The 14,054-nt window shown below is 39.9% G+C and overlaps 1 protein-coding gene across 5 annotated transcripts in view; it reads right to left on the bottom strand.

Moving 5' to 3' along the window:
* LOC108277002 (metal transporter CNNM4) overlaps window positions 1–14,054 on the bottom strand; it is a 30,904-nt gene continuing 16,850 nt past the window's right edge. Inside the window, exons 5-9 of one of the 5 annotated variants that reach the window (XM_017489237.3) lie at window positions 12,609–12,701; window positions 7,984–8,080; window positions 6,223–6,312; window positions 2,701–2,876; window positions 1–1,002 (exon numbers count right to left, since the gene is read on the bottom strand). In XM_017489237.3, the coding sequence (XP_017344726.1) occupies window positions 586–1,002; window positions 2,701–2,876; window positions 6,223–6,312; window positions 7,984–8,080; window positions 12,609–12,701 (873 nt within the window). In that variant the 3' untranslated portion in view covers window positions 1–585. Of the gene's footprint in view, window positions 1,003–2,700; window positions 2,877–6,222; window positions 6,313–7,983; window positions 8,081–12,349; window positions 12,702–14,054 lie in introns of those variants that run through there. The other 4 variants (XM_017489238.3, XM_017489239.3, XM_017489240.3 and 1 more) reach the window with 4 other exon arrangements.

Here is a 14,054-nt window from a genome sequence, read left to right on the forward strand (position 1 = left end):
TACAAAAGGATTGGTATGGATTCTTAAAGGTAATAAAAAGTGCATATCTTGCAATCATTTCTTATGTAATGTTACACTCTTATGTCATTCAAAAATGCCCAAGTGTTTCGATGACATTTTTGGTCATTGCATGCTACAGAAACACTTATCCAAAATATCAAAGATGGAGATGTGCATATGTGTTCATCATGCAATGTGTAGACTTCTAGCATAAAAAATAGAGTCCTATCAATGGTCCTTCTGACCTATTAATGAACTTGGAGTTTCTTAATCTCAAACTACACCTGTAGGATCTCTTTCACAACATATGCACAAGCTGAAATCTCTTGCACTTTTGCTGTAGACATCTCCATTCCATATTCCACTGAAATGCCATAAAACTGGGCATAGGAGAAAAAAGGTGGCATGCAGGGAGGAGATACAAGGCCCGTTTGAAAGTTAATCTGCGTAAGTGCTTCTGTGTTAGATTGCATATCGTTTGTAAATGGCCATGTACACGTACAGAGTTGTGTGTATGTGCATGTTTGTGGATCAGTGTGGTCCTCTCTAGAGCTTCACGCCAACCACGGCTCCCCATGAGCTTTGTCAGATTGTGCTCTCTGTGTGTGCGTGGCTGTGAGAGATGGTGTGGATGTGCAGGTGAGGTGTGTGAGTGTTTGGGTTGTTGGGGTAACTCTGTGACTGAGGGTGGTTTTTGGATGGAGGGTGAGGGCTGGAGTTAGTGTTAGTACTGGTGTTGAGGTTTGAGTTGGAGTTAGAGTAGGACTGTGGTTGGGCAGCCCAGTGACTATTCGGGCTGTTCTTGTCATTTAGCAGCATTGTGGTCTCGGCTGTTCCCTCTCTGAGCGCTAACGGTGCTGTGCTGCAGGTCGTTGAAGACGTGGGTGGAGTCAGGGGTGGTGCAAGCATGCTGTCCAATCGAATGTGATTGCTCTGCGGGGACTGTGGCGTGCTGTCCAGTTTGGAGGCCAAAAGGCCGTTTTGGTACTGAGCACGGTTGACCTGGGGAAAAGCGGGAAAGAAGAAAAATAACGAATCAAAATGTATTCCTCTCATGACATAGAAGTGTACATCACGGCTGCATAAGAAGTGGAGGGTGAAGTGGGTAGCGGAAAGCATAATGTAGATAAAGCAATTTACTCAATTTCTTTCCAGTTATATAGGCTAAAGAAACATATTGCTGTCCTAACTCTTCTGCATACTTGTAAATTATATGGACAACTAGTAGTGTTCACCAGCTGTCCAATGTAATTTTAATGTAATGTAAATATAATTTTTTAAAATTCTATTTCTCCTACTCATTTTTTGTTGTTGAGAAATAAACTGCATCAGATAAAGTCTTCTGCGCAGGTTCTTCCCCTTGAGCTGATAAGATATTGGAATAACCCTTAACATTGCAGCAGAGATTTCCACAAGAGCAAGGCAGAGGGGAAGTCAACGAGGGTTTGTTAAAACAGTAGGGCAGCACAAAACCAGGACTGGGAACCATTTCATCCCAGCATGTCACTTGTTTGTCTACTACCTCTTCAGTCTAGCACCTCAAACAATTCTCATGTTAAGAGGAAACAAACTGCTGATGTCTACCCCAAGTTCACCTCTTGTGGGCATTTAGAGAAGCCTTTACTGTCGTCACCTGTGATTGTGCACTGCCCACCTTTTTGAGGTTCTGCTAATTTTTTTAATATATTACTTTGATTTACTTTAAAAATAGGTTTAGTCATGTGCAATTACTGCCAGAGACACACTTAACAGAATCATGTGGAGTCCTCGAAAATCCTAACAGCATGTTGTGCACATCTATGGTGCTGTGTGTCAACCAGCCTTCAGAATGACACTGATTGGTTGAGGTAGAAATGCTGTGAGGAGACACTGTGATCCTTCTTCACAAGAATAATATTACTGATATTAATTCTTTAATCTGACTGCAAACCAGGCATTGCTCTGATATAGTGCTATAACCAGCACAACACATCTCAAAACTGCAGTGAGATAAGAGAGAGAAGTGTAGAGCTGCACTTTGAGCATAGAATTCATGCTCATGTGCAAGTATATTTTATCTATACAGAGGAACATAACTATGTATAAAACTAAAAATAGCATTTTAATTCATGTTACGTAGCTTGGGGGTAGTTTGAAAAATAAACTATGCAGTAGGGTTTTTCGTTTATTCTTTTTTAATAAGAATTATAATGCTTGTTTTTGACCATAAATCCTAAATTATTCCCAATCTGGTCACATTTAATATCTAACAGCATGGAATCAGTAACTTAGGAAATTGGTAGTACTGATCTACTTCTTCTTCTCCATACAGTCTGCAGTGAAACCAGAGATGTTCATTTAGTGTTACATTTTCTGCTCCCTAGCAAGCACATTCATGTCATCATTATGTGCAAGAATCTAACATACCATTCCCTTGCATGTTCAAATATGCAGATGCAGAAGTATAAACCAGGCCTTACTCATAAACCCTCTTTCTGCTGCACAACAAAAATATGTTTTACTGCAGGTATGCTATAAATTCGGTTCCAAATATGATGACCAAAAAAAAAAAATCACTTGACTGAAACACTATGATATGATCAGGATGAATTTGTGCCATGCCACGGTCTGAGGCTGGATCATATTTGGAACTAATTTACATAAAAAGAAAATCTTAATCCTTAGCTATCACAGGAAATAAAGTGAAAACTTGACTCATACCTTAACAAACTGCAGGTCTGAGAGGGCACGCACATTGAAGTCGGGGATGTACTGGGATGTGGCGGTGCTGTTGAGCTGCGAGGTGCTGCCGCTGGTGGACAGAGAGTCCACTCTCTCTGTGTAGCACAGGGAAGCTGAGCGATTCAGCCCGCTAATGTGTGAAGGAGAACGAAATTCTGAAACAACCAGAGAAAGCTGAGTGAGCTGAGAAAAAAAAGCTTGAGAACTGCCAACATATCTCAAACTGTCACGCTGATAGACTCTTTTACAAATATGTGTGTAACAGCAGAGGTGGTAAAAAATATTCACACATCCATCTCAAACACAATGTGGATCACGTATTACTTACTGTGTGTTTGAATAAGTTTAACAAGAAAACACCAACATCAACAAAATGGGAAATGATGATTGTATGTTGTGACAATATCGAGACAAATCAGTTGCACATGCTTATGAGGATCAGCTCAACTAATCTACATCATCCTCACTGCCAGATGGTTAGAGTGACTACAAATACAAAACATATATGTTAGAACATTTACAGAATACATCAACAAGGTGATGGCATGTCAATGTGTGCTACAAACATCTACACTGATCAGCCATAACATTAAAACCACCTGCCTAATATTGTGTAGGTCCCCCTTGTGCCACCAAAACAACTCTGACCCATCAAGGCATGGAGAATTCAAGACATCTGAAGGTGTGCTGTGGTATCTGACATGAAGATGCTAGCAGCAGATGCTTTAAGTCCTGTAAATTGCGAGGTGGGGCCTCCATGGACTGGAGATTTTTTCAAACAATGTTTAGGTGGGTGGTATATGTCAAAGTAACATCCACATGAATGCCAGGACCCAAGGTTTCCCAGCAGAACATTGCCCAGAGCATCACACTGCCTTTGCCTCTTCTTCCCATTGTGCATCCTGGTGCCATCTCCTCTACCGGTAAGCGATGCACACGCCATCCATGTGATGCAAGAGAAAATGATTCATCAGACCAGGTCACCTTCTTTAATTTGCTCCATGGTCCAGTTCTGATGCCCATGTGACCATTGTAGACGCTTTTGGCGGTGGACGGCGTCAGCATGGGCACTCTGACCAGTATGCGGCTAAGCAGCGTGCTGCGATGCACTGTGGGTTCTGACACCTTTCTATCATAGCCAGAATGAACCTTTTCAGCAATTTGTGCTACAGTAGCTCTTCTGTGAGATGAGAGAGGCTAGCCTTCGCTCTCCATACACATCCATGACCATGTTTCTGGTTCACCAGTTGTCTTTCCTTGGACCACTTTTGATAGGTACTAACCACTGAATACCATGACCCCCACAAGAGCTGCCGTTCTGGAGATGCTCTGACCCCAGTCATCTAGCCATCAAAACTTGGCCCTTGTCAAAGTTCCTCAGATCCTTGCAGAATTGTCCATTTTTTCTGCTTCCAACACATCGATTTTGAGAACTGTCACTTGCTGCCTAATGACACTTTTCCACCGCACGGGACAGTTCGACTCAGCTCACTTTTTGGGGGCTTTCCACAGTACCTGGTATTTTCTTTTAGTACCACCTCGGTTTAGATTCCAAGAGAGCCGAGCCGATACTAAATGTGAGCCATGCACTGAGGGAGTAGGGAATTCTCCTTAACGAGTGGTTCTGTATTTTGCCTGAATAAATTAATTAATCATTTAATACATACTTTGCATATGGTAATATTCTATTAACTGAAACTCATGTATCATTTATCTCATTACAGATAAAATTACAACAAAGGTTTCTGTCTTAAATTTTTACACCTCACTTGTTACCAATTTCACTCCTGTTGTGGATGAATCTAACTTAGTCATATAAAGCGCTACGTAGGTTCTAGAACGCCGTTATCTTAAATCCTTAACAGGGTCCATGTTCAGTGAACAGGAAAGGCATTTGGAATACGGCATGACCGTGTATACAGGGCTTCGATAACAACATTATTCCTGCATGAAGGCGAGTGGAAGATGGCACCCATGTGAGATGGCACAAAACTGCAGTGGAAAAGCAAGCTCAGAAAAGTAAAGTGAGCCGAGTTGAGTCTTACCGTGCAGAGAGGTGCCACTGTGACAAGATAATGTTCAATGTTATAACTGATCAGGGTGCATGCTTTGAGTTAATCTGCTGGCTCCCTCTATAGGTCATGTTAGTAACTGTTTTTACCTATATTACTGCTGTATGGCGGTGCCATTTCTGTGGTCATACACAAAAATCTGTGCTGACTGAAGCAATAGGAACAGTTATGGAGCAGACAAAAATTGAGAAAAGGTTTTTGCCACTATTTTGGCTACTAGTTAAAATGGGAGAATTTACTGATTGTAATTTGGCTGAAAGCTGTGCCTTGCTCTGACATCCATATTGAACCACATTAAGATACACTTCACTGATTTGACACGGACATGAGAAGCATGGCAGAATATAGTTCTATGATCAGGTTTGACTAGACAATCAATTCTCGTGCAAGGGCATGGTGAAGAAGGAAGTGTGAGGTTGTGGCAGAGCATATGATTTCAGGAGAAAAATGGGGAAATAAAACTCCAGTGTAATTCAGGGAACCAATGCTAAAGCCCTCAAGTCCAGCAAGTCACATTTAATTAATGATACTTAAACACATACAATCCTATGTTATGTTCTATTGCCCGAAATACATTAGCACATAATTATGAATAAATCAGCAAATGTTGACATGGACTTTCTTCCACATTTAAAAGAGTCATTTATACATGTGTGGTGGTCTGGGAAAATATCTGTCGCCGTGGCTGAATTTTCTGTCTATAACAGGTTGACATATTTAAAGTGATAAACCAAAAATACATTTCCCCCAAAAATGTAGAACCGTTTTAATTTAGTTTAAACTTTGCCTATTTATAAATTTGCCTTAAGAATGTGCCTTTCACATGTGCCATTGTGAAACACACACAACCTTAATAGATCCAGTGTGTAAATGGTCTAAATACCAGCTGCCAAATTATCCATAATGCACACATAGCACCAATGACATTGTGGAGACAGCAGCAGAAAAAATCTGCAGTTGAACCTTTATAACAATTTTGTCCCTTCTAACCTTTACAGAAGTAGATTAATCAGATTTTAAAATACTACAACTTTACGTCTTCATCATGCACGCAAAACAGAAACATTTAAATTCATGAAAACTTACAGTTTTCAGAGCGATATAGTACATAATGTCAAAATGTCACTATGTGAAAGTGTTTCCCAGCCACACATCACACATATACATATATATATATATATATATATATATATATATATATATTTTAAAACTCTAAATAATTTGAACAACCACTTTAACAACTACATTTGAGTGACTGGTTTCACTGACTGATGTACTTGCTGAATGAGGGCTCATGGGAGGATGGGGAAAAGTGATTTTGTTTGTTTGTTTATTTATTTAAGCCCTGCCTGACTGCCCCAACCCATGTTAGTGGCACCTGGCTCACCCCTCCTCCCCCCGGGTTAGCTCCCAATGTGCAGGGGTTTACCTGGGAAGCGAGAGAACAGAGAAAGCCTCTTAAGAGAAAGGCGCCGTGGCCGAGGCAGCACCACGGAGGGGGACAGAGGGGGGGTGACAGCTGAGCAGAGAAGGAGGGAGTCAGGGAGGAGACATAGAGAGGATCTTTAAACAACGGTCCATCACAAACAAAAAATCTCAGCACTGGGTTCTTTAATTCTGTCAATCTTGTATCAGACTGTGGACTGCAGATGATATCTTTTAAGAAAAATATTTTTGGCTTTTATTGTACATTTTCAAGCCTTCACGTTTGCCGAGTTCTGATTATTGCTAAAGACCCAGAGAGGAAATATAATATAATATTGTCTTACAATGAGACGATCATCTAATTTATTGTGATAAGGAATTTATTTTTAGTATGAGATAATGAAGCTGAAGAGTCAAATGCTAACAATTATCAACACATTTTGAAGGGATTAAGATAACATTATGGTCTATCTCCTCAAAAGCAGAACAGATAAATGTACAGTGATCTAAAAACATCTTGATCATATACTGTGCACATAAAAACACATGTGGACACACGGACAAATGCCCAGCACATAACACATGTGAGGTGAAATCCCAGTGACACTTAAAAATGAAGCATGGAAAGACTTGTAGTTTGAGATTCAAACACTAGATGTAAGTAAAGCTCCTGCATTCTGTCTTAAACCTTTGCAATATGTATGGTATAAAGACTTGATTTTGCTCTTTCTGCACACATTGTAGTCTATAAAGTCATAGAGCCTTTTGCTCCACTGGCATAAGATACACAATCACTTCCAGTCACTCTGAAATACTAAGGTTTATACAAGACCGATCTATATCTCAACTTTAAAGCCTCAATCACAAAAAAAGAGAGCTATTCACATTTGTAAAGCCTAAAACGAACAGCCATTATGATCATGTCCTAAATGCCCTAATGCCATTTGAATTCAGCTGAATGAGAAATATGGAGTGTTACCAGAATATTTTTTCCAAGCAAAGTGTGCTATATTTAAAGCTACAGTGTATATGTGATTTTTGTGCCAAAGGAGAAGAATACTTTATAATAGGATATTTCTAAGCAGCTGTGACAATCCTCTTCTTGCCTGAAATAATCATGCTTTACAGTATTGTGTACATATTTTCACTACACCACCAGTGGGCTACGTGTGTCAATCAGTCATAGAGATGTGCAGAACCTTGTGGAAAGCCACTGTATTCACTGTGTGGTCTGGCCCCGAGTAGTGTGCTGTGAGACTAAACCAGCGCAAACATGTTCCCTTCAACCAAAGCTTATATTGTAGCTAGTTATCTAAAATTAGGTGACTTAGACCATTTTGTAGGATATGTAGGACAATACACTTATTTTATTCTCATAACCCTTCTTTAATACTGAGCAACTGCAAGGTTTGAATACTTGGGCTGTATTCCAAACTGCATATTACCGTACTAAAGAGCATGTCATTGGTGTTGTAACTAGGCATACTAGTTAGAATGCATTATGCAGCTTGGAACACAACCTTAAAATGAAAATGCACACACTTGCAGCCATGAGAATAACGTGCAAAGTGGAGGAAGAGCGCAACACAACCCACGTTATGAAATGCTATTCCTCAAGTACCTTGCAATGGCATTTTTTTTTATCAGATAGGGCAAAGTTCCACAATCATACACACTGTAGCTTTGGCAAAAAAGTTGAACTACTCAAGAAGTGTCTGTTGACAAGACACATGTAAGACAAGAAGTCCATGTTAAAAAGACTCACCCAAGGATGATGTAGTTAATGCCATGACTCCATAATAAGAAAATGGACCAGTCTCAAACTTCATGTTCTCATTGCCTGCCTCCACTTCCACCCGGCCCTGAACAAGGGACAAGGGGGGTAAATAAATAACATTTTTAGAAATGCCACTGGTACTGTGCATTCTGAGTTAGTATAAAAGCATTTTTTGGACTGATTTTTATTTTGGTGGACTAATAAGGGGACTACTGTAGAAAAGCCAGGGCTATGGTCAAAACTGCATATTACTGTATGTAAGTAGTAGGTCAAATACTACATAAACACTGTTAATATACAATTTACCATGGTAGATATTGGATGGAGTCAATGTCCATAATGAAAATTACTACATTATGCTACACTACACCAAATCATGAAAAGATCAAATTAAAATCTCCACTTTAAGAAGCACATTCACTTCAGCAAGACAAATTCACTTTGTTTTGTACAGCAGGTTTAAAGACTGTCAACTGACTATCTATCTTTAACCATAAATTTTGTACTGTGAGTTAGAGGAAAGTACAATTTCCTCTACAAATCTCATTTAATTACAGTAGAATTGTGTACTTTGTGAAAAGAAAATTATACAAGGTTTATAGTCAGTAAACAATATGAGCAGCTTGCAGGTCAAAAGTTTGGACACTGCTGCTCATGGATTTTATTTCGAATATTTAATATTTTAGAACAATAAAAAAGACATTAACATGTACGGAACAACACATTAGAAACCAAGCAGTTCTACAAAAATAACCCACTGCAGGTGTCATGTGATACCTTACAACACGAAGTGTATAATGTAAAGAACACACGAACAGCCTGTACTGTTACAAAAATAATGCACGCTGGGGGAAGTTATGCGGCATGACATGCAGCAGAGTGCCACTACTGCCACAAAAGGCATTAGTACTCCAGACCACGCATAACAGCATGGTCTGGAGTGTGTTACTCTGTTTACACCACAATGATTGGCCAACAATTACAATGTTTAATTTATTAATGAATGATAAATCACACATTTTAACAGTTTATTGTTAGATTTAATGTTGTGGAACATCCAAGAGACAAGTTAGTTCCTGTTCTTGGCTACATCATAGCTGCAATAAACAGCCATGATGTATTCAAGATCTCTCTCTCTCTATCCCTCTCGTAAAAAAGTAACCTGTCATTTTAGTGAAGCCTGATTTTAGCCTGTCCTGTAGTTATTATAGAAACAACAACATATTAGAATTAATGGATTAATATTAACCTATTGTTCATTTTACAGCCAGAACTACTGTCAGAGAGGTTCCATTGTACAATAATAATGCACACCTCATGACCAATCAAATTTGAGAATTCAACCACACTGTGGTATAATATGAAATCACACACATTCAAGTATGCAGTGACTAAATTGTAAATTCTTAACAGTATTCATGGTGAAGCTCTGCACTTCTTGGCTGCTTATCATATGTTCTAAATGAAAACTACTTGTTATTTAAAGTAAAAGCTACTTATTAAAAATACATTTTGATTCAGAGACAAATGTTTAAATTGGCATTAGTTTCACTATTTACATGTGCCTTAGAAACAGATTTCAACCATAAGCCTTTATAAAAAATGTTTTTAATTACAGTGAAAACTACACAATCAGGTCCATAAATATGTGGACATACAGTGGATATAAAAAGTCTACAGACCCCTGTTAAAATGGCAGAACCTTTTCTACTTTTGTTGTGAAATTTTAACCTATAAATTAATATGAAAAACAATAAGAACCATATTTGAGGGAAATTTATAAATTTTTTATACAATAAATTGGTTGCATAAGTGTGCACACCCTTTTATAATTGGGAATGTGGCAGGGTCCAGAATCAACCAAACACATTCAACTCATGTTATACACAAATTAGTATACACCTGCCACCAAGTGACTGATTAACCCCAAATAAAGAATAGCTGTTTTTATAGGCTTTTCCTGACATCTTGATAACATCCAACTAGAAAAGCCATGGGCCACAGAGCTTACAAAGCAGGTACAGGATCTCATTGTTGAAAAATATCAATCAGGAGAGGGTTACAAAAAAACATTCCAAGGCATTGGATATACCATGGAACACTGTGAATACAATAATCAACAAGTGGAAAAAATATGGCACAAAAGTGACACTACTAAGAACAGGATTTGAGAACAAATTTGATGAGAAGAGCAGGAGAAAACTGGTCACAGAGGCTGCCAAGAGGTCTACAGCAACATTAAAAGAACTGCAGCAATTTCTACAAGTACTGGTTGCTCCCTACATGTGACAACAATCTCCCAAATTCTTCATATGTCTGGGCTATGGAGTAGGGTGGCAAGTCTGAAGCCTTTTTTAACCAAAAAAATAAAATAAAAAAAATACATCCAATCTCACAAAACCATGTGGAATAATGTCTAATTATCTGATGAGACCAAAGTTGAACCTTTTGGCAATAATATCAAAAGATATGTTTGGCACAAAAAAAACAAAAACAAAACACAGCACATCACCAAAAGTACACCATCCCCATGGTGAAGTATGCAAATATGAAGTATATCATGTTTTAGGGCTGCTTTTCTTTAGCTGGAACTGGGGCTTTAATCAAGGGGCTGGGGCTTTAAAATCAACTCTAGACCTTTTATCTGCTTTTAATTTAAAAGGACCTGCCTGTGTAGTCAAGCTAGTGTGTCCAAATGTTTGACTGGTAAAAACTCAGATACTAACTCAGCCAAATAACTGATTTTTGTCCACATTAGTTTATATAATTTGAAAACATACTAAATGGTGTAAATTCGTGTACAAATTAAAGAATATACTTCAATATGATTAAAAATATAATTCAGTCAAGTATCAAACACAGGGAGTTCAGTACCCAAGCCAGATTCAATAATATACAACCAAAATACTATATGCAAATAAATCTAAATATTTAAAATGTGTGTTTGTTCAAAAACAAAAATACATAAACATAAAAAAAATGGTTTGTGTTTAAAACCTCAAACCAAGATACATCCATGTTTATGAAAGAGACTTCATACTACTCACTAACCAAAGCCATTATCTTAACATTGCAAGGAGAACAGTTTTAATATTATTGTACATGTCCATCTCAGAGTGGATATAATTCATGGTTATTTTTAACACTTCACCACCTTTTTCAAGCCAATTAACAAATCCAGGCACCCTTTGCTCGCAAATCTCACTTGGAGCCATTTCTTCAAGGAGGCTCAACTCAAAACCTGTCATACTAGAGTGGAATAAAAAACAGTGGGCAACACTGGCTCTTCCTGTATTTGTGAAGTAACTCATAAATCTAGTGGCTAAACAGAAACGTTTTACATTACTGACTCCAACAATCATCTGCAAATTGTTCTCTGCATCACACCAGAGTGTCTATATGAACTCTTCTAGCTCCTAAAGCTTCATCAAACTGAGTTTGCCTACTTTCAAACAGCCTATATAATACAAACCTTACGAGAAGTGTGGGAGCAGTAATCCTAGGATTAAGAAACCAGATCGCAGCATGAATAGTGTATATGCAGTCAGCAGACCACACACACAGGGTTCAGTGTCTCGGTCCTCATATTTTTCGCATCTGCTTGCCCCAGTTACCAGTTTCCCCTCAGAAAACCAGAAACCAGATATGGGTATCTGTTTGCATGACACACGACTGGAATATTCTCACCTCTACTTTCCTAGGTCGGTTGCACACATTAGTAAAAGCTCAATTACACACCCTGTTTTTGAAAGCACTGCCAACAAATCAGAACCTGGAGTGAGGAGATAATACAGAATGGTATATGCTTAGGGTAATATGCTTAGGGCTCTAGAGGACAGATCCAAACTTACAACACAATTTGGTCACACAGATAACACCATTTTTGGCCTAGTTAATTAATTAATATAATCAATTGCGATCTTGTTTAGCTAAATTTAGCTATTGATCTAACGTTAGATATGATGGATTTAACTGACACAGGTACAAGTTCATTAATAGGTTCTAATTGGCTGATTGGTTACTGTAGAACCCCGGTGTGTGAAGGTGCAGTGGAAGCCTTTTCGAAACAGGCAGAATCTTAACCGAACTCTTGGTTTATGTTTATTCAGGCTTCGCTTTTCAGTATACTTTCAAAACTTAACAGAAAACAAAAAAAACTTGCGGCTTTCTCTCAGTCACATTCAAGGTCACGCTTCTTGGAGTGTGTATGTGTATATGTCCGCAAGCTCTGCCAAGCGGTCTCGCATGCTGTCTCTCTCTCACGGGTTATGGAAGTCGCTAAAGACACACAGCGCTAAAGGCACAACACATAAGTACACGTGGGATAATAAGACGTGAAAATCACACGTGTTACCTCCCAGTTCAACCTGCCTCCTCTCTGTTCACAGCTGATGCTCCAGCTGCGACATACCCCCACTACCCGACTAAGCCAGGAAACCAAGGAGTGATCCATGTGTTGGCAACCTTCATGTGGTGGAGCCACTGGTGCAGGGCATGATCGGAACAAGGGCATAAGGGTAAAAGGGCATCTCAGCAGGTAGTATTGGAGGGTGAGGACTGCCCACTTCATGGCCATACACTCTCTCAATCGTGCTGTACTTTGTCTCCCTCACCGAAAGCTTCCGGCTGATGTACAGTATGGGGCGATCCTCTCCCTCCACCACCTGGGACAAAACTGCCCCCAGCCCTCTGTCTGATGCATCGGTCTGCAGAACAAAAGGGAGAGAAAAGTCAAACGTAACCGTGGGAAAACGGCTTTTACCTTCCAGAAAGCCCGTTTGATCGGCTTCGTCCACTGGACTGGATCTGGCATCCCCTTTTTAGTAAGGTCAGTGAACGGGCTGACGACATCCAAAAAATTATGTACAAAACTTCGATAGTAGCCAGCCAGCTCCAGGAACTGCCTCACCCCCTTTTTGGTCTTGGGCAGACCACAATCACTGCTATCTTATCAATTTGGGGATGCACCTACCCATGGCCCATGTGGAAGCCCAGATACCGTACACCCGCCAAATTGCACACTTCTTTGGGTTTGCTGTGAGTCCTGCCCATGTCAAGGATCTCAGGACAGCCCTCAGATGTTGTAGATGCCGCTGCCAATCATTACTCTATATGATTATGTCATCTAAGTAAGCAGCGTCATATGCATTGTGCAGGCATATTATTCCGACATAGAATATAGAATATAGGATATCGACATAGGATTACTCCCATTTCGAGCATAGCCCTGAGTTCATCTCAAATCACTATTTTATTTTTGTTCAGGCAACTGGTATGGGAAGCTGCGTACCACCACGCATGGCGGAGTGTCAATGTGGTGTTCTATGAGGACTGTGTGACCAGGTAGAGGCAAAAACTCATTGGAAAATTCCTCCTGCAACCTGGCAACCTGTGCTCTTTGGGACAGTGCGAGGCGGACTCCACAGGGTGAATTGGGCCGCACTTTTTTGATTTACCTCCAGTCCCAATGGTGGTTCAGAGCCACAGGAACGCCTCTCTCCATGGTATCAGGAGACTGAGGTGATATATTTGAAGTGCATCACCTCTATCTTTTCACCTGACCTCTTATTCGACATCTTGGACTCCCAGTGTGACATGGAGGCTTCCATGGCAGCGGCGTAGTCTACCTCAAATCCTGGGTTTTGGCACCACTGCAGAACCCTGTTGTGCCAGGATGTGGAGGAAGACTAGAGAGACAGGCAGAATCTGAGCTCACGTTTTTTCAAACCATTCATTTCAGCACACTTTCAAAACTCAACAGAGGGGTCAGGTTCAAGTTCATGCTTCTTGGTGTGTGTATGTGTGTACATCTTGAAACCTCTGCAGAGCAGACTCACACGCTGTCTCTCTCTCGCTCGCGGGATATGGATGTTGCTGAAGGCACAAAAAGACAAACAAGTAAACTTGAGCTAATAAAACACAGGTGAGAATCATCACGCTTTACCTGCCGGTTCGACTCGCCACCTCTCTGTCCACAGCTGACGCTCGACCACGCCCCTGTCGCCACAGTTACTTACTGTAGTGCACTAATTTTCTGAGCACATTAAAGTGTACCTATT

Source organism: Ictalurus punctatus, chromosome 16 (assembly GCF_001660625.3).
Source record: "Ictalurus punctatus breed USDA103 chromosome 16, Coco_2.0, whole genome shotgun sequence".
Taxonomy (NCBI): Eukaryota; Metazoa; Chordata; class Actinopteri; order Siluriformes; family Ictaluridae; genus Ictalurus; species Ictalurus punctatus.